Source organism: Apus apus, chromosome 4 (assembly GCF_020740795.1).
Source record: "Apus apus isolate bApuApu2 chromosome 4, bApuApu2.pri.cur, whole genome shotgun sequence".
NCBI lineage: Eukaryota > Metazoa > Chordata > Aves > Apodiformes > Apodidae > Apus > Apus apus.
In genome coordinates this window covers 37783882-37804320 of record NC_067285.1, presented here as the reverse complement: position 1 = coordinate 37804320, position 20439 = coordinate 37783882, and the positions used below count along the sequence as shown (strand labels likewise).

At 46.3% G+C, this 20439-nt stretch overlaps 1 protein-coding gene across 23 annotated transcripts in view; it reads left to right on the top strand.

The window, feature by feature from the left end:
- CHUK (component of inhibitor of nuclear factor kappa B kinase complex) overlaps window positions 1-20207 on the top strand; it is a 33476-nt gene extending 13269 nt beyond the window's left edge. For all 23 annotated transcript variants that reach the window (XM_051618684.1, XM_051618675.1, XM_051618683.1 and 20 more), the window contains exons 10-21: window positions 984-1178; window positions 1547-1649; window positions 4592-4715; window positions 5963-6114; window positions 8864-8925; window positions 11112-11221; window positions 12908-12957; window positions 14032-14128; window positions 14812-14959; window positions 15776-15903; window positions 18362-18461; window positions 19690-20207. In XM_051618684.1, coding sequence (XP_051474644.1) covers window positions 984-1178; window positions 1547-1649; window positions 4592-4715; window positions 5963-6114; window positions 8864-8925; window positions 11112-11221; window positions 12908-12957; window positions 14032-14128; window positions 14812-14959; window positions 15776-15903; window positions 18362-18461; window positions 19690-19716 — 1296 coding nt within the window. In that variant the 3' untranslated portion in view covers window positions 19717-20207. The remainder of the gene's footprint in view (window positions 1-983; window positions 1179-1546; window positions 1650-4591; window positions 4716-5962; window positions 6115-8863; window positions 8926-11111; window positions 11222-12907; window positions 12958-14031; window positions 14129-14811; window positions 14960-15775; window positions 15904-18361; window positions 18462-19689) is intronic.
- Window positions 20208-20439: the final 232 nt, after the last annotated feature.

The following is a 20439-nucleotide window of genomic DNA, read 5'->3' as shown; positions in this document are numbered from 1 at the left end:
GCAATATTAATCTCTAGCTCTGCACTTGGAGTAGAAGAATGCCCTGCTTTACTGCCTGCCATCTCAGAAAGGACTTACCAAGATCTAGTAATGGTTTAGTATTTGCTAATAACTGTTTTCCTGAACTCCAGTACTGATGCTGTGACCTCCATGTCCATGTATTAATAGTAGTATCTGTAGTAGAATCACGCCCCTGGCTGCAGTCTTGAGCAGTGTGCTCTAGGTGATCCTGCTTTAGCAGGGCAGTTGGACCAGATGATATCTAGAGGTCCTTTCCAACTCTGACAATTCCAAGATTCTGCGAGTTGTTTGGGTTGGAAGGGACCTTCAAAGATCATCTAGTCCAGAATAGAATTTACACTCACCTGACTCTTCCCCTTCAAGTAATTATTGACCAGGTGAAGCAAGCATGTGTAGAAGCCAGAGGAGAATTTTGTCTGATCTGGAAGGATTCCAAAGGAATTAAAGTCTGAAACATAAAATATTGTGCCCATAACTGGAACTTGTCAAAATCTGCATATCATGGTGGGGTTTGGGTCCCATAGTCTCAGCCTAGATTTAGTAAAACTAGAGAGAAGCCAGGAGAGCAATGAGAAGACAAGCAGTGGTAGTTAATAGGGATTAAAGGAAATGGTGCTTCCTTTCCTGGGAGCAGTGCTGACCAGCATCAGAGCCAGCAAGGCTCAAGGTGGCCTTCTTGCTATCTTGTCACCATCCTTTTGATGTCATTAAGCTGCAGCATGGCTTGTGAAGGCTGTTAAGTGGGTTTGATTGTCTTTTTCTCTGACATGAAGTTAAAAGTTACAGGCCCTGACTTGGGAGTTTTATTAATGTGGGACTTTACTCGTGAACTTGCTTGTTGTAGTCATTAAAACTCAAAAGATGCTCTCAGCCTAATGTGCTAATTGTTACAAACTCCCTCCCTTGCTGCTCTTTGTGTTTGGTAGCCAGTGACTTGTAATAAACTTGTCCTCTTTTTACAGATAGTTCACATACTAAATATGACCTCTGCCAAGATTGTTTCATTTCTTCTGCATCCTGAGGAAAGCCTTCATTCCCTTCAGATTCGGATCGAGTTTGAAACTGGAATAAGTACTGGGAATCAGGAACTGCTTCTGGAAACAGGGATTTGTCTGGATCCTCGGAAACCTGCTTCCCAGTGTGTTATTGATGGCGTTGTAAGAAGGATTCTGTCCATTTAATGTCTTTCCACGTTCTCGGGGAATTTAAACATCTTGGGGAAGATAAATAATGTTAATCTCCCACTGGAGACAGTGGGACTCTGGTAGTTCTTAAGGTCTAGCATTACCTTTATGAGGTAATCAGATTCCTACAGTTATTACTCTGTCTAAACATCTAAATCAAGTAACTTGTTAGCAAAGGGTCCCGTTTTCCTGTGGGATCTGTCAAAATCAGGTTTTGAAGGCACCTGATAAGAAGAGTGTCTGCCCACAGTCATGAGTTCATGATGTAACCAGGGCTCTCTGAGTTAGTAGGAGCTGTGTTTGAGATTTGTTTTGCTTATATTCTTCTCTTCTCTCACCAGAGAGGCTGGGATAGCTACATGGTCTATTTGTTCGATAAAAGCAAAACTGTCTATGATGGACCCTTTGCTTCTCGGAGTCTGTCTGACTGTGTCAATTACATTGGTAAGTAGGCTGAGAGGCAGCTCAGCGCTGAAAGCACTGCTGCTCACCTAGTGTGAGAGTAGGTTTGCCTCACAGATTTCTGTGTATTACCTTGAAGGGCATTCTCAGTTTCAAAGAGGATCATATAAGAACCTGGAGGAGCCTAACAAAGTTGTCTCCACGTTTTGTAGATGTAATGGGTCAGAGAATTTCTTGCCTGCCCTTTGGGAACTTTCCTGTAGAGCAACTTCAGAATTCGTATAAGGTTTTTGCCCTGGTGTTTAAATTCTGTGCACTGAACACTTAAGCCTAAGTCTTGCCCCACTTAAACAGAATGGTGGGGTGAGGGAAGGCCGGGGAGGGTAACCTCATCTTATAGCCCAGAGAGGTGAACTTTTAGTCTGCATCTGCACACTATGTCCTGGGAAGAAGATTCTGACCTGGGGGCTGTGAATAGATTTGCACAGCCTTCTGCTCTGCTCAGGGATCCCTTCACACCCACCGAGTGTTGCAGTGACATTGTGCCAGGAGATGTTGGCACAACTTGAGAGGAAGCCTACACAGATATCCTCTGGTGGTACCAAGGGACAGGGACCTTCTTATCTTAGGACTCAGTATCTGAAGAAGTTGTGCATATATAACCCCTCTTCTCCTTCTCCCTGTGCACAAGTACAAGCAGGTTGCAGGTCCTTGCAGTCCTGTCTCTTGAGATTGGGTGGTTTGGTTGTCCATGAGCAGTTGCCCTACAGCTCTCCTAGGTTTATGCTTCTGAATATCAGCATCTTGAGGATACCAGTTACCCTTTTGGCCTCTACCTGCGGTAATTGCATTTTACAGAGTGGTCGGGTTTGGAAGGGACCTCTGAAGGTGACCTAGTCCAACCCCAAAAATGATCCATCTCTTCTGTCTCACCTGAAGGAACAGGTTCCTCCATCTATGCTGCTGATCGTTCAGGCCCTGTGTGAGGAAGTCCACCTTGCTCTGGTCATGAAGCCAAGCCAGTGCTTTTGGCCATGTTGCACCAGTTGCAGAACTGGATTTGCTCCCCTGTCAAGGCTATGAGTTAGGGTTGGTCTTCTGAGATACCCTCGGTAAAGGTGTAAAACCAGCACTCTTGTATGGTCTTTGCCACAGGTTTTAGCTCTAGTGATAAAGTGACCATAACTCTATGGCACTGATCCTACTTCTGGTCTCACCAAGTGTCTGAGAAAGTCCAGGCCTCTCCTTCCTCTTGAACTGCTAGGAGTAGAGCCTGTCGCTGCAGGGATACTTGTGGGATCTTCTCCAATGGTTTCTCTTAGTTCTGCTGCCATTGCCTAGCCCTGGCATCATCGGTGTATCACAGTATCACTCTGGTTGGAAAAGACCTTCAAGATCATTGAGTCCAACAACTACCCTAACTTTGTTGCATCCACCACTAAACCTTGTCCCCTGGCACCACATATGTCTTCTTAGATGTCTCTAGGGATGGTGGCTCATCCACCTCCTCAGACAGCCTGGATCACTGAGTCCATCTCCCACCCCAGAACAGGACAAGCCCAAAGTTCACACCATGTCCCTGAGGGCCTTGTCCAAGTGTTTCTTGAATATTGTCGGGCTTGGTGCCATTACTGCCTCCCTGGGGAGCCTGTATTTTTAGACCAACCATGAAAGCTACTTCTCTGCTTACAGCTTCCCTTACATTTCTCCTGTAATGACAGCAGTCATCTGCAGGACCTAAACTACCTCTGAAGGTTTATAGATACCAAATGTATCTGTATGAAGGACCTTGTATACCCCTATGAAAGAAAAAATGGTCTAAAGCGACAGGACACACCTGCTGGGATACTGCATGTAATGGAGACTTATTGTGAAATAGCTTTATTTTCTTTGACCTGGCTCTGGGGAAGTTGGGTTGGTTTCCCTGTCTCCTTTTACTGTCTGTGTTCTGGGCTATATTATTCTGGCCAGATCTCATTATGTGGCATCATTGTGCTGAGTCTCTTGGAGCTGAGGCTTTTCGCACGATGTTTATTTACATCCCAACCTACCAACAGTTCCCCGTCTCTGAAGGGAACACACGTAAGTCTTGGATCTTTTCCCATTAAACATCTACATCAGAAATATGTGAGGAAATGTACAAAAGGTTTGAAGACATTTTCATACTAAACATATATCAATACAGTGACCAGTATCACTTGCTACCTTGAGCAAGTGCTTTAAGTAGAGTTTTTGGAGAAAGCCACCCATGGGTTCTGTCTTGTGCCATGTTTCATGCCATGTGCCCTATGTCTGCTGGGGCCAATATAATTATTACAGAATTATTAGGAGTGTAGAATGGTTTGGATTGGAAGGGACCTTAAAGTTCATCTAGTTCCAACCCCCTGCATGGGCAAGGACACCTCCCACTAGACTAGGTTGCTCCAAGCCCCATCCAGCCTGGCCTTGAACACTTCCAGGGATGGGGCAGCCACAGCTTCCCTGGGTAACCTGTTATAGTGCCTCACCACCTTCACAGCAAAGAATTTCCTCCTAATGTCTAACCTAAATCTCTCCTCTTCCAGTTTCAAACCCTTCCCCCTAGTTCTGTCACTCCCTATCCTTGTCCAAAGTCCCTCCCCAGCTTTCTTGTAGCCCCTGGAAGCTGCTCTGAGGTTTCCCCAGAGCTTTCTCTTCTCAAGGCTGAACATCCCCAACTGAGGACTTTGGCCCAAAGTGCTCAAAGAAGTCACTGCCCTCATGGCTGTGAGTTCAAACACAAGCTGTTGCCCAGCCAGTAGCAGGTGGTCAAACACCTGGGGAGTCAACACGTCAAAAGCTCATACATATGTAGGCAGCATCACATACAAATTGAGCAGATCCTATGTGGCTTGGTTCCTTAGTTTAGACACCTGAAGCAGGAATTGGGAATATTGGCAAGCACTGAACTCCTTTTCTAGAGTTGTCCTTTAATTTGTGTACAACTGTGGTTTTCTTGTATTCAGTGCAGGACAGTAAAATCCAGCTTCCAGTTCCTCAGCTGCGTAAGGTGTGGGCAGAAGCAGTTCACTACGTGATTGGGCTGAAAGAAGATTACAGCAGGCTTTTTCAGGGCCAGAGAGCTGCCATGTAAGTTGTTCCTCCTTATTCAGAAGGTTCAGTAGTAAGCAAATACAGAGAGTGTTTGCATGGAAATCTGCATTTTGGTGACCCAAAGTTTTACAGCTCTCCATTGTTCAAAACTTCTATGTTATAAAATATATTTAGGCTGGGAGCTTATTCTGCTCCAGGAGGTTTACTGCCTAGTGCCTGACATTGATAAAAGGTGAAAAAACTTGAACCTCGAATATAGTCACAGGTCAGCAGGGACCTCTGAAGGTCCAACCTCCTGCTCCAGCAGAGTCAGCTGTCCAGGTGACTTAAGTATCTCCAAACATGAGGACTCCATAACCTCTCTGGGCAACCTCTGCCAGTGCTGAGTCACCCTCACAGTAAAAAAGGGTTTCCTGATGTTCAGGGAAAACCTCCTGTGTTTCAGTTTTTTGCCCATTGCCTCTGGTCCTGTCCCTGGGCACTTGAAGGGGCTGCCTTCCCTGGAGGTATTCAAGAAACTTGTAGTTGTGGCATTTCAGGGCATGGTCTAGTGGGCTTGGGGTTTTTTTTGTGGGTTGTGTGTTGTTGATTTTATGGGGCGAGTGGTTGTGGTGTGGTTGTATTTTTTTGGTTTGGGGCTTTTTTGTTGTTGTTTATTTGGGTGGGTTGTGTTGTTTCCCCCGCCCCCAGGCTTGGATGGATGGCTGGACTACATGATCTTAGAGGTCTTTTCCAACCATGATGACTCAGTGATCTCAAGTGATATAAAAGATGCCAGCATTTCCCAGGGGCAACATTCACTGCAGGACCCTGTAGATGCTAAGAAACACTTCACATTGCTAAGAGTGTTTAACTGAGCTGGACAAAAACTTGGAATCACAGAATCACAGAATGTCAGGGGTTGGAAAGGACCTCCAAATATCATCAAGTCCAACCCCTCTGCCAGAGCAGGACCAAAACTAGGGCATATCACTCAGAAAGGCATCCAGACAGGTCTTGAAAGTCTCCAGAGGAGACTCCACAGCCTCTCTGGGCAGCCTCATGTTGAGGTGGAACTTCCTGTGCTGGAGTTTGAATCCATTGCCCATCATCCTATCACAGGCCACAAGTGACAAGAGGTTGTCCCTGCCTTCTTGACCCCCAGCCCTCATGTATTTATAGATGTTAATTAGATGCTCCCTCAGTCTTCTCCTCGCTAGACTGAAAAGACCCAGGTCTCTCAGCCTTTCCTCTCCCAGCTCTGCTTTTCAGCTAACACCTCCTGTTCTTGGTTCATTGGGCAGGCTCAGTCTGCTTCGGTATAATGCCAACCTAATCAAGATGAAGAACAACATGGTGTCAGCATCCCAGCAACTGAAAGCAAAGCTGGAATTCTTCCATCAAAGCATTCGTCTCGACCTGGAGAAATACAGTGACCAGATGGCTTATGGCATATGTATGTATTGTGGGATACTTGCTAGGGTTCTTGGCTGATCCCAGTAAGAAAGGACTGTGGTTAAGAGCTAGCTTGAAAGAAAATTAGTTGTGTTCCTCAGCATCTTTATGGGGGTGTTTTAGCTGGCAGAAGAGTTTGGCAGAAGCACAGGCAGGAGGAGAAAAAATGAAATATTTTTTGAGACCTTCAGTGCCAGTGAAACAAGTGGTCAGCTCTTGTACCCTGAGAACACCAGGCTAGGAAAATTAACAGTACTCGTGATGTAAATAAACACAATCCACCCCCTACAGCACTGCAGGCTGGAGGAGGAGTGGTTGGAGAGTGGCCCAGCAGAGAGGGACCTGGGAGGACTGGTTGACAACCGGTTTAACATGAGTCAACAGTGTGTCCAGGTGGCCCAGAAGGCCAATGGCATCCTGGCTTGTATCAGGAATAGTGTGGCCAGCAGGAGTAGGGATGTGATTCTCCCTCTGTGCTCAGCACTGGTGAGGCCTCAGCTTGAGTCCTATGTCCAGTTCTGGGCCCCTCATTTCAACAAGGATATTGAGGTGCTGGAGCAGCTCCAAAAGAGAACAAGGGTGGTGAAGGGACTAGAGGGAAAGTCTTCTGAGGAGAGGCTGAGGGAGCTGGGGTTGTTTAGCCTGGAGGAGTCTCAGAGAGGACCTCACTCTCTACAACTACCTGAAAGGAGGTTGTAGTCAGGTGGGGTTGGGCTCTTCTCCCAGGCAAGGAGTGGCAGGATGAGAGGGCCTGGCCTGAAGCTGCTCCAGGGGAGGTTTAGGTTGCACATCAGAAAACACTTCCTCATGGAAAGCGTGATCAGACATTGGAATGGACTGCCCAGGGAAGTGGTGGAGGCACCGTCCCTGGAGGTGCTCAAGGAAAGGCTGGATGTGGCACTTAGTGCCATGGTCTGGAGATGTGGTGGTGTTAGATCATAGGGTGGACTTGATGATCTTAAAGTCTTTTCCAGCCTCAGTAATTCTGTGATTTATTCATTCAGAGTCTGATTCCTTTGGAGTTGTCACTGGGCATAAAGTGAAGGGCAGACATGGAAGAGTCACTAACCCCCTGTGGCTGAAGAAACGGGCAGAGTGATTGTAGAAATGTTTTGAGCTGTGCTAAGGGAGGGGTCTTGCTGTGCTTGAGATTGGGAGGTAGTGTGAGTCAGGATGGCAGATGAGGTGAAGAGATGGCTGCTCATGGCCTGGATGAACAAACGATAAGTTGGATCAAGCTCTGGCTGGACGGTTGGGCCCAAAGAATCAATGGGTCAATGGAGTCCAATCCAGCTGGGGCTGGTCACAAGTGGTGTTTCTCAGGGCTCAGTGTTGGGACCATTTCTGTTTAACATCTTTATTGATGATCTTGATAAGAACATAGAGTGTATTATCAGTAAGTCTGCAGATGACACCAAGCTAGGCGGGAGTGTTGGTCTGTATGAGGACAGGGAGGCTCTACAGAGAGACCTGGATAGACTGGATTGTTGGGCTGATGGCAGTGGTCTGGGCTTCAACAAGGTGAAGTGCCGGGCCTTGCACTTGGGCCACAGCAACCCTAGGCAATGCTCCAGGCTTGGGGAAGTGTGGCTGGAAAGTGTCTGGCAGGAAAGGACCTGGGGGTTCTAATTGACAAGCGGCTGAACATGAGGCAGCAGTGTGCCCAGGTGGCCAAGAAAGCCAGTGGCATCCTGGCTTGTATTAGAAATAGTGTGACCAGCAGAAGTAGAGAGGTGATTGTCCCCCTGTCCTCAGCACTGGTGAGGCCACACCTGAGTATTGTGTCCAGTTCTGGGCACCTCAATTCAAGAGAGATCTCGAGGTGCTGGAGCAAGTACAGATGAGGGCAATGAAGCTGGTGAAGGGCCTAGAGAATAAATCTTATGAAGAACACCTGAAGGAGCAGAGAATGTTTAGTTTGAGGAAAAGGAGGCTGAGGGGAGACCTCATCAGTCTCTACAACTACCTGAAAGGACGTTGTAGAGAGGTTGGTGCTGGTCTCTTCTCACAGGTAATTAGTGATAGAACAAGGGGGAAGGAATAAAAGCTACACCAGGGTAGGTTCAGACTGGATATTAGGAAAAAAATTTTCACAGAAAGAGTGGTTGGACACTGGAACAGGCTGCCCAGGGAGAGGTCACCATCCCTGGATGTGTTTAAGGGTCGTTTGGATGTGGTGTTGGTGGATGTGGTTTAGGGGAGAACTTTGTAGAGTAAGGATGATGGTTGGACTCGGTGATCCCGAGGGTCTTTTCCAACCTGAATGGTTCTATGAAAAATCACCAGCTACGGCTTTAACATCACGGAAACATTTGGAGCTTACAAATATTTTTCAGAGGAGAATAGTAATATTTATGCTTAGTTTGGATATATGGCTAAAAACTGAAACTTGAGTAAAAAATTATGATTAGGCTGAATGATAATGATGGAAAATGGAGATTCTTGGTGAACTGGTTTTGGACTGTGTTTAATCAAAAGTGGCAGTTCTTGAGCTAAATGGTGGAGGGTGAAGACTCAAACTCCTTTTATGCTGGTGATTGCAAGCAGTGAAATCCTACCAAAGGGTTTGTTATGTGAGTTAAGGTCGAGCATGGAGTCATTAAGCAGCAATTTTGCTGTCTCTGGAATCTCTGGGTCAGCACTCTTGCTTGGTCTTGGTGTTCAAATCCAACTGATGTATATAAAATTTAGGTCATGCTTTATTTTTGTGTCTGTATCTTTTTATAAATTAAAAACTCTCTTCTCTGAAGCTTCAGAAAAGATGCTCAAAGCCTGGAAGGAGATGGAAGAGAAGGCCTCTCAGTGTGCAAAGGTAAGGGACAGTAAAGAAAGCTTCATGATCTCTTTGTGAAGGAGATGGTGACAGGGAATTGGAGTGTCCTATGTGGCACTGCTCTGTCCCTCCAGTGTGTTTCATGCTGTGGGAAAGAGACTATCACTATGGGTACATTAAAAAAGAAACAGCCCCCATCCTCAGGTTGTTTGACTCTAGTGATTTGAACAAAACCAACACAAGTGTCACTAGACTCAGTTGTCTAGATAGGAAAGTAGACTGTAGAGACATATCATTTATTGCCCAAAAGAAACAGTGTTGCTGTAGACAAGAATCTTCCTGGTTGGATTTATTGCACACAAAAATTTCCATTGCTGAAGGTGGCACTAATACAAATCACTTGCTGTGCAGAGATTTCAAAATTGTAGTACTTTGTTTAGGAGAACTGACAGAAATTTCTGGTGATCTACAAGTCAATATGCAAAATAATTTTTAATAAGAGTCATCCTGATTAAATTTAGAGCAGAGGTAGAGCCAATTCTTACTCTGAGTCATGAAAACAGATGTTTTCACTTGTGGTTTATGGACAGTTGAGCTGAAGGCTACTTCAAAATTACCTACTGCTTAGAATTCTTATCTGTCTTCTGGGAAAGAGCATTTTACCTCCACTGAAAAACAAGGAGGCAGACACCTTTTTGACAGAGCATATTTCTGCCTACAGTTCTGTCCAGGGAAGGAATAAGCTTTTTAGCTGTGAAAACTAGGGACAGTGTTAGGATTGTTGTAGTTTATTGTCAAAAGCAGTTTATCCTTCTCTTCTACTGGACCTACTGAATAAAGCTTGGGAGCAGGGAGGCATTCAGAGCAGAGCATTGGGAAAGAATACAAGGAAAAATCAGGACATTTGTAGCTTATTATCAGAGTAGAGGTCTTTAAAGTATCTCCAGTGTCCCTTGGTTTTGTGTTCTGTGACAGTAGCTGTGTGCAGGACTGCCAAGAACATGGCTTGTTCTGCTGGCCAGGACTGTGGGCTGATGTCTTGTATTTCCCCTCTCCCCTGCAGGGAGGTTTTGTTTTGGCTCTTACACACAGCACACTGATTAATACCTACACATCTGAGACACCATGAGAAACACAGCAATTAATTACCTTGCCTATTTTTTGCCCCTATGAAGAAATAGACTGGGCAGTTAAGGTTCTGGGATCCATTAGGTATCTTCATCAAAGTCAGAAGTTTCTTGGAGCCTTGACTCTGCTTTGTCCTGTGATGGAGAGAAAGGAATTGGGATTGCCACCTGAATTCACCTCTCTTTAGCTCTTTATATTTTGGGATCTTGTTGCTCCCTGTTAGGAAGTAAGAAACATACAAGGGAGGCTGCTTCCAGCAGAGTAACACAAAGCTGCCACTGCCTGTTTCTAAAACACCAAGAACCTCAATAAATATTTACTTGGCATACCCTAAGGATTATGTTCTGGCTGTGCAGTCCACATGTGTGGTCACACCATATCCATTTGTCAGGAATGGAAGGTGTTTTGCTTAACTGCTGTGATTTCAAGAATCAGTGTCATGCTGTGTGGGGACTCATGGTGCTTCAGATTAAAATGTTTATTTTGATAACAGGGTTTACTTCACAGTTTTCTCACAATCTGCTTCTCTTTTGATTGTGTTGCTTCTCACTTCTTGTTGGTTTATTCTGTACCTGCAAGACCAACAGACATCCCTTTCTGAACAAGGTCATTTATATGGCCTCATACCAAGTACTTCTGCAGCTTCAGCAGGGGGTATATCCTGGAAAATCTTTGCTTTTCAGGTCATACAGCCCCAGGTCAGAAAGGAAAAGCTGAAAGATCTCAAAATATTTTAATGTATCTACTCCTCACGCTCAGAGATGTTGTTGGCTGCCTCACTTGACTTACTGTGGGCACGTGTGTGTGTGTGTGTGTGTGTGTGTGTGCAGCCTGCATCCCAAAGAGGCAGTATTTATAAAGAAACTGCTTTTTCTCATCCAGTGTGGTCGTCAGAGATTTGAATCTAGGTGGTATCATGCACTGAGAAGGTAATAACAGTAACCTCAATTATTGTAGCAGCAATAAAGTCAAAGAGTTTTTTTTCTCCCAAACTCTGTACGGAGACAGTCCATTATCCAAACAGTTTTGCCGAGGATCTTTAGCTACTTTATTGCTCACCTCCTTCGGTTTCCTTTGTACCTACATTGGACCATTAGGCTGAAGATATTGGATATCTGGATGAGCAGATCATGGCTCTGCACACAGAGATCGTGGAGCTTCAGAAGAGTCCATATGCAAGGCGCCAAGGAGAGGTCATGGAGAGCTTGTAAGTTCTTTGCTTATTATCTTTATTGCACATAAATGGAATCTTAGAAGAGGGTGGCCCTGAAATACATCTTGGTCTCAACTGCAAAATGCAGAGGATTTCTTTTTGCCTTGGAGAAGAGTAAATTTTATGGGGTCGAGTGAGGAAGATTATGAGATTGTTGTAAAATCCTGTTAAATATCTTCCACGTGTTTTCAAAGTAAAGTTAATTAACACCTCATGGATACTTGAATATTTGGGAACTTGAATATTTATCTTTTTTAAAAGTATTCAAGAAAGAGCTAAGTGGTATTACTGATCATAAGAAGACGTAGGAAGTAGTTATTGTAGTTTGGGCTGTTGCTGAGTACAAGTGGCAATTAAAAAAGAGAGGGATCAGAGTGGCTGTTGAATCTTGGTGGTTAAACCTGTTCTTAATTAGAGCTTTTCTGAATGACTGATTGTTCAGGCCCATTGCTGGCATGTTCTTCCTCACCCTCTTTGAAGGGTTGGATCAGCTATGTTCATCCACGTGCAGTTGCAAGAGCAGCAGAACTGGTGCAGAGGGGAGGAAGTGGTGGGAGCTATCAGCTCTTGCAGCGATAGCCCACATTCAGAGCAGCTTAAAATCATCATGAACCTGCCTCCTACAACCTCTTTTTTAGGCACTTTCACCACTGCAAACCCAAGTTTGCAGCACCTAATTTTTGAAATGTGCTTAAAGTGTGCCTGAAGCTGCTCCTGATCGTTGTTGAAACCTCAAGTTGGAGTTTCCTGCTCTGTAGTTTTTGGGGCTGTAGCAAAGCCTAGTGCAGAGTACAGCTGACAGTTTGAGGTGCACAACCAGCAGACACAAATGGGTCCTGGTGACATTTCAGATTTCCCTGCCAGTGCTGGATGCTGATATTCTCTTTTCCCTAGTGCAGCAGGAACAGAGCTACCCTCTCCCCCTATCCTGGGTTGATGCAGGAGTTTCAAGATGATTAATTGTCCAGCACGCTGGAAATACTGGCTTAGCTAAGGAGAAGCAGCTTGCAGGATCTCTTGAAACAGCATTGGGGTGATCTGAGGGGGAGAGGAGGTCTGGTGAGGGCTCAAAAGCAGAGTTAGAACTGGCTAAACTGCTTGTTTCTGACAGACTTTTGATTTAAAGCACTGAAGATTTATTTGTTCAAGGAGGGAAGTTTTCAGTGTTGGTCTGCTTTGGAAATATTTGAAAGAAGTAACATTTATTTCATGGAAGAGGAGAAACACTTTCCTCTTGTTTGTGATGCAGCTGTCTCTTTCTGTTCTCAGTATCACTGTAAAATTCAGGTAGAAAATGCAGAACAGGAACAAGAATTTCTCAATTGTGCAGAAGTAGCTCTTCTAGTTACAGAAATGAAGTTTCATAACTAAGGATAACACGGAAAGAAAACATAGCTGAGACACTTGCAAATTTGAAACTGAAAATAGCCTCTAATTGGGATGGTTATCTCAGAAGAAAATACACAATCAGAGGAAGAGACAGCTTTGAGGAAAGAGTCGGTTTCCATCACAGGAAGACCATCCTTGTGTTCCAAATGTCATACCTGGTGTAGCAGCTGTAGAAGAAGGTGGTATCTCCAGTGCCCTGAGGTTCAGGAGGGCTTAACTTCACTGCATTGCTTTTGTTCCTGAGACATCTGCTGGTTGATAAATATATGAACAATTTTCTTCTTTTTAAAGGGAGCAGAGAGCCATAGACCTGTACAAGCAGTTGAAAACAAGACCTCCAGGTATGGAAGGAAATGTTTCACAGACTTTCCCACTCATACTGTATGACTCATTTTTCTGAACTCAACCCCACAAAATACTTTTTAGTAGGAGAAGGCAGATGGTTTTATTAGAGTGAACCAGATCCAAGGGTATGCCTTAAGCTGATTTCTTGTGCTGAGCCTAGAGCTCTCCCAGATTCCTGTAGTTCTGTTCCTTCAGCCTTAGGTTTGTCTTTTCATAGAATGGTTTGGGTTGGAAGGGACCTTAAAGACCACCTAGTCCTAACCTTCCTGCATGGGCAGGGACACCTCCCACCAGCCCAGGCTGCTCCAAGCCCCATCCAGCCTGCCCTTGAACACTCCCAAGGATGGGGCAGCCACAGCTTCTCTGGGCAACCTGGGCCAAGGTCTCACCACCTTCACAGTGAAAAATTTCCTCCTCATGTCTATCCTAAATCTCCCCTCTTCCAGTTTTAATCCATTCCCTCTTGTCCTCTCACTCCCTGCCCTTCTCAGAAGTCCCTCCCCAGCTTTCCTGGAGCCCCTTCAGGCACTGGAAGGTGCTCTAAGGTCTCCCTGGAGCCTTCTGAAAAAACAAGGTTTTCAGTCTTGGAGCATCTGCCCTGAATGCCTGTCTGCCTTTTGGCATTCTCTACCTGATCTTTCCTGTCCCTGGTACCATCATTTTTCTCCTCGCAGACATGGGAGGATCTCCTTGTTCCTCTGTCATCACTCCAAGCCCAGGGCAGTCTCTCTTCTCCCTCTCTTAATCCCATGTTTGGGAGTTACGATGTTCTGATCATTGTAACTGTTGAGAGAAGGATTTAGCCACTTGTGTGTTTGGCAGCTTCCTGCAGTCATGACTGAAGCCAGTACACACTGTACTCTAGACAGTGACAATGGCTGGAATGGTGTGTTACTGCAGAGAGGAGACATGAAGGAAAGGCTGTGCCGGAGGAGAAGCTGGGACAGGTTTTAAGATGTTTCATTGTGTTTCAGCTTGTTTGGCTGCACTCATGGAGTCAAAGCTTTCCTTATTTCTGGGCAGTTGTGTCCAGAGCAGTTTGTTGATGTGGTGATTGATGTTCCTTCCAGACCATGCCTACAGTGACAGCACAGACATGGTGAAGATCATTGTGCAGACAGTTCAGAGCCAAGACCGAGTTCTCAAGGAGCTCTTCGGCCATCTCAGGTACTTTTATGCAGGAAAAAAACAACAAACAACAAACAAATTCAACTTGCAGCATTTGTAGCTTTGTAGCAAGAGAGGAGAGATAAAAAACATGGAGAACAGAGCCCAAAAGCTCTCTCCAGAGGGGTGCATTTCTCACGGCAATATTAAATCTGCTCTTTTGTGTCTGTTGAATTTCCACTTCCTTTTTAAAAATGTAGAGCTAATTGGGAATGGGAACCTTGTAGTGCCAGCATCCAAGATTTCATTTTAGAATTAGACAAATTCTGCCAGTATTTAGGTTGGGATTAACATCTTAAGGGGAAAAAAGAAAAGGAACAGTGTAACAGCTGAGAAGATGCCACAGTGATTTGTTCATTAATTGATTCATTCTTCATGGAGCTCAGAAAAAAATGTCATTATCAGAAGTCAGCAAAGCATTATTTAGCTTTTTCCCATGTGGCTTGTGCTTAGGAGGTCCCATGAAGAAAGAAATTAGCTATGGTATGGTCAGCCCAGAGAGACCAATACAGATGAGATCAGTAAAATACCCTGGTTGAGCTGCTGCAGCTGTCAGTGCTGTGCTAACAGAAAAGTGGTATTTTCAGAATTTTTCCTGAATCCCAAGGTTAGGCTTTGGTTTTTGCCAGAATGTGTTGCTACAAAGGATGGAAAAGTAACTTTGTGTTTGGTTTTGCTTACAGCAAGCTGCTGGGCTGTAAGCAGAAGATCATTGACCTGCTTCCAAAGATTGAAGTGGCTCTAAATAACATCAAGGAAGCAGACAGCTTAGTGATGCAGATGCAGGGCAAAAGGCAAAGGGAGATCTGGCATTTGCTGAAAATTGCTTGTGTAAGTAGCTTTTGTTTGCTTTTCCTTCCAGTGCAGGAGCCAGGGGATGTCAAATGAAGTTCTGGAGAGACCAGAAAGGGAGAACTTCCACACAACAGTTGATTTCACTGTAGAGAAGGGAAGATTGAGATGCTTAAAATTGGCACAGGTTTAGAAAGGAGACAGACAAATTCCTGGAAGAGAAGCCCAGTATAGAAGGCCTTGGTCCCAACAGGTCATCAAACTGGAGATGGCTGGTGACTGGAATATGGTGGTCATGCCAAGCCATGAGCTTAGTTTTACATCCCCTGGACATCCAGTGTAGGCTGCTCTTGAGGGGCATACGCTGGGATTGGTGAACTTCAGCCTGGTGTATTGAACCTGTCATGATTTTGGTGCTTCAAAAGCAAAATAGCTGGTTTCCTTCTTAGCTGAAGGTGTTTTAAGACTACACTGCTTTTCCTGCATCAAGTACAATGATGATATAGCTGAAGCAGTCTCCTGCTTTCCACATGCCTGCATTCAAGGGCAGCACAGGAACCATGTCCTGTCTTTCCCCCATCAGGAGGGTTGCTGCTGGGCATGGACATGGCACTCCCTCCTAATCCCTCAAGGTAGAAGACATGCCAGGTTCACCTTGGGTGGCTTAACTGCAAGGTCATTTGGTGCCAGCTGTTTGCAGAACCTGCAGCAGGTTGTCTCAGCTGACTTGCCTAGTCATGGCCTAGACGTGTTTGTGGTACAAGGAGGGCTTATGTTTAATCACAGCTTTTGTGTACACAATTAAGCTTTAATTCTCCCTTTGTCGATCACAGCAGATGAATTTCTCTTTTCTAGACTCAGAGCTCTTCTCGATCACTGGTGAGCTCCAGCCTGGAAGGGACAGCCTCGACTCCAGCAGCCACCTGGCTCCCACAGGGCAGCGTGCCTCACCCTCTGTCATCTGTGGCAACTCCTGAGGATGGGTAAGAGCTGTTGGGAAAGTAGGTCACTGCAGAGACATCTGTGGAGCCAGTTTGTGTGTGTGCACTCTGAAATCCTGTCCTCCGCCACTGGAGTCTCCATTGCATGGGTCTTCACCATATCCTGTGGGATGGGGTTTGGATGTGCTGGGCAGGGAGGGTTTTGGCATACTGGGCCATCTCTAAAGGCAACGTTATTCAGCTCCTGACTGGAGTTTTCAGTAACTTCAGTGAGTTAGAAGAGTGGACAGTGAGATGGATGGAGAACTGGATAAACAACAGAGCCCAGAGAGTTGTGATCAATGGTGCAGAGACCTGCTGGGGACCTGTGACTAGTGGTATTCCCCAGGGGTCAGTGCTGGGCCCAGTCTTACTCAACATCTTCATCAGTGACCTGGATGAGGGGATGGAGTGTATCCTCAGCAAGTTTGTTGATGATATGAAATTGGACAGGCTGGAGAGCTGGGCAAAGAGGAACCTGGTGAGGTTCAACAAGAGTAAGCGCAGAGTCCCGCACCTGGGGAGAAGAAACACCATGCACCAATATAGATGAGGGGTTGCCCTGCTAGAAAGCAGCCCCATGAAGAAGGACATTGGGGTCCTGGTGGACAACAGGTTATGCATGGGACAACAATGTGCCCTTGTGGCCAAGAGAGCCAATAGTATCTTGGGGTGCATTAAGAACAGTGTGGCTAGCAGGTCAAGGGAGGTTCTCCTCCCCCGCTACTCTGCCCTCATAAGACCCCATCTGGAGTGTTGGGTCCAGTTCTGGGCTCCCCAGTTCAAGAGGGACAGGGATCTACTGGAAAGAGTCCAAAGGAGGCTACAAGGATGATGAAGGGACTGGAACATCTGCCTGGTGAGGAAAGACTGAGAGACCTGGGGCTGTTTAGTCTTGAGAAGACTGAGGGGGGACCTTATCAATGTCTATAAATACCTGCAGGGTGGGTGTCAGGAATGGGCCAGTCTCTGTTCAGTGGTGCCTGTGACAGGACGAGGGGAAATGGCACCAAGTGACAACACAGGAAGCTCCACCTCAACATGAGGAGAAACTTCTTTGCTGTGAGGGTGACAGAGCCCTGGGACAGGCTGCCCAGGGAGGTTGTGGAGGCTCCTTCTCTGGAGACTTTCAAGACCCATCTGGACACGTTCCTGTGTGACCTGCCCCAGGTGTTCCTGCTGCAGCAGGGGTTGGACTGGATGATCTTCAGAGGTCCCTTCCTACCCCTATGATTGTATGGTTCTAACTTGCCTCTGGCCATACAACAGCAAAAGGCAGCAATGAGATTTTGACCCAAAATGCAGTTTCTTTTCATGCCCAGGCTCTGGTGCAAGTTCCAGAGAATAAATCAGACCATACCTAGTCCTTGTTAGAGCTTCAGTGATTTTAAGAAGTTGTAATTCAAACAGATCTCTGAAGGTCAGCACTAAGCAATCCCTCTGGTTCAGTAGCTGTTGGTTTGGGTTTTTTCATTCTTCCACTAAAGTTTCAGTAGCTCAAACGTTGCTAATGCTCTTAAAAAATCAGGAATTAGGTTGAACTCTCTGGTCCACAGGCCACTCTCAGCTACAGTTGATGATCTCCATCAGCTAGCACTATGCTATTCATTTCTTGCATTTCGTGTTGTTCTGTCGTGGGGTTGGATTTAGTTATCAAGGCCCCTCTCTCAGACACTCCCACCTGGGTAAGAAAGAGGTCAGGACCTGAAGAGGTTTTTTTCTTTTTTTCACTAGCAATTTTACTTCCAGTCAGCATAACAGAAAGACTGCTCAGCCCTTGATACGCAGCAGTGCTGTTTCTGTTTGGGCTGTGAATGTGGGCATCAAACCATTCAGCCATCTCTTCCTTTTTGGTGAGTGGTGCTCAGGGGAAGACCTAAGTCCTGAAGACCCACATCTTCTAAGCAGGCTTCTGCTGGAAGTCAGCTGATTTATCTGTAACCTGACCAACCTTTTCCACTTCCTCTTTTCCATCTGCTGCTGCAGGAGAATTTTTGCCTCTGAGCAGTGTGGGGTGAGCACCCTTTAATAGGTGCTTTCCTGAGCAAGGTGCCTTTGGATCATCTCAGAGCTCCTCCTGGAACCATGACTTCACTGTACAGCGAGCCAAGAGATTCAAACTTTGTGGGGAGTGGGCAGTAATGTCAGCCCCCTCAGCTAATTCCTAGGTTCTGCTGAGTTTCAGCATGGTTTGAGCAGTTCCTCTGGAGCCAAAGAGAGCAAATCCACACTTCTAGGGTGGGGATCTGCAGAATGCCACTTCAACACGTTTTTGTGTCCTATGGTAGCTCCTACAGTTATAATGCACTCCTATAAATTAGATTTTTGGGATGTTTGGGTTTTGTCGTGGGTTAGGGTTTTTGTGTGTGTGTGTGGTTTTCGTTTGGTTTGGTTTTCCCCAGTGCAGAGCCTTTTGAAGTTGGTGCTGAATCTGTCACCTTACGCCTTCCCTTCTCTGCAGGGACAATTTTGTCCACGTGATAGAAGAGAATCTGTATTACCTCGAACTCTTTAGCAGTATTTTGCAGGAGGCAAGACGGGAGCAGAGCAACAGTGTGATGGTAAGTCTGATGAAACCCCCTGGGGACCTGATCTCTGAGAGCTTCAGCCACAGCCCTTTCCTGACCATGAACAGAAGCTCTTCTTGTGGCAGAAGTGGGGCTTCAGAGAGTCCTTTGCTCAGTTGGTGTTTGAAATAGGCAAGAAGTGACCCAGGTCACCCAATTATTACCCAGATGTTTTGACAGAATCTGAAGCTCAGTTCCTGGACTCTACTAATTGCTCAAAAGAGCCTGGTTACCAGAAGAATGGAAGAGTACTACAGAATGCTTTTAAAAGCAGCTGAGAGCCTCTTTTAGAGGCTGTATCATAGAAGCACCTGTATAAAGATGAGAAAAGGACAATTAGGCATGTATATTGACCTGTTTGTAATGGAGAAGAGTCAGTGTAGCTTCTGTTGGCATGAGATTGTCTCACAAATTTATTGAAGTCCTGTAAAGAAGAAAGGTCCACTGATGTGCTGTAACTTGGGTTTTCAAAACACTTCCTAAAGGTCTCCTTGGGGTAACTTCCATTCTCATGGGCTAAAGAAGCTTTAACTTCTGAAATAGCATGGAACAGAGAGAGGGTTGCGGAGCTTGAGGTGATTGATGAAATTGAGCTCTTGCAATTCATAAACATTTTAATTCCCAAACATTTTCATGGTCTATGTTGGTGAGTAATAATAATAATAAAGAGTGAACTGGAATTACTAAGTTATTTGGGATGATAAAATGAAAATTTACTAGTGGGGATTGAAGAATGAATGGAGAAATGGAATTAATAAGAACCTTTTATTGCATACGTTTGACTTGGAGCCGTTCTTTCTCATTTGTTTTTGCACTACCGCCACGTCCTGTGGTGCACTAAGAACCCTGGTGGAAGGCTTTTGCAGGCACAAAGTGGGATTTCAAAATGGAGTACCGTCCATAACGTGCCTGAGCACTGCTAGAAGTTTGGGGAATTTTCTATCAAGGGCAAGCTGAGTTGTGAAGTGGTGAGATTACTTTTCATGTACTTAGATCAGGAGGATGAGAGATACTGGATACTGAGTGTCCTTTGGTCACCACCTTGGAAATTCCATGGTCAACAGCCATTTCTTGCTCTTCATAGAATCCCAGACTGATTTAGGTTGGGAGGGACCTGAAAGATGATCTAATTCCAACCCCCCTGCATGGGCAGGGACACCTCCTACTAGACCAGGTTCCTCAGAGCCACAAATTTCAGTTGTTTTCTTGCTTCTTTTTGCAGAGTTTTGACTGGAGCTGGCTGAAATAGCCCAAGGAGCTGCCGTGCTGCTATCAGCAAAGTGCCTTCGTGCTGAGAGTGAGCTTGGCAGCCTTGGATGTGACGCACCAGAGGGGACTGGTGGTCCACCCTGTACTTTGTAAACCTTCAGGATGTTGATGACAAAGGTGGTGGTCAGTAGCGGATAGACTCTTGGCAGGAACAACCAGCATTTTCAAGGCTGTTGCCCTGTCGGGCCTTCAACTAAACAAGTTAACTGCTTGTCAGAGACGCACCTGTGGCGAGCACTCCCGGGGCTACCAGCCATGGCCGTCCCGGGGCCCGGAGCGCTCGGGCAGGGCGGCCGGGCCTGGCGGGAGGGGGAGGAGGGCCGAGAGGGCGGCGGTTGCCGAGGGGCCGAGCCCCTGCGCCCCCTCCCCGCCCCTCCCGCCTCTTCACGTGTGTCGCAATCAGTGTACAGATTCTATATACTATTTTAAAATAGAGTTACCTGCAATAAATGCTGTGGAGGCTGCGGGGGCGCTTTGGCTGCCGGGTCTGGCTCTGTTGCTAGGCAACGTGGGGGGGCGGGGCGGTGTCGCTGCTCGCGATGACGCCATCGGCAGGCGCCGGGCGGCGCGCGCTCCCCCCTCCCCCCGGCGGCGGTTCGGGCTGGTGCGCGTGCGCGGCGGGGAGGGCGCGAGGCCTGGGGCGCACGTGGGCGCGCGGCGGAAGGTGGGGGGGGGGGGGGGGGGGGGGGGGGCCGGACCGGGG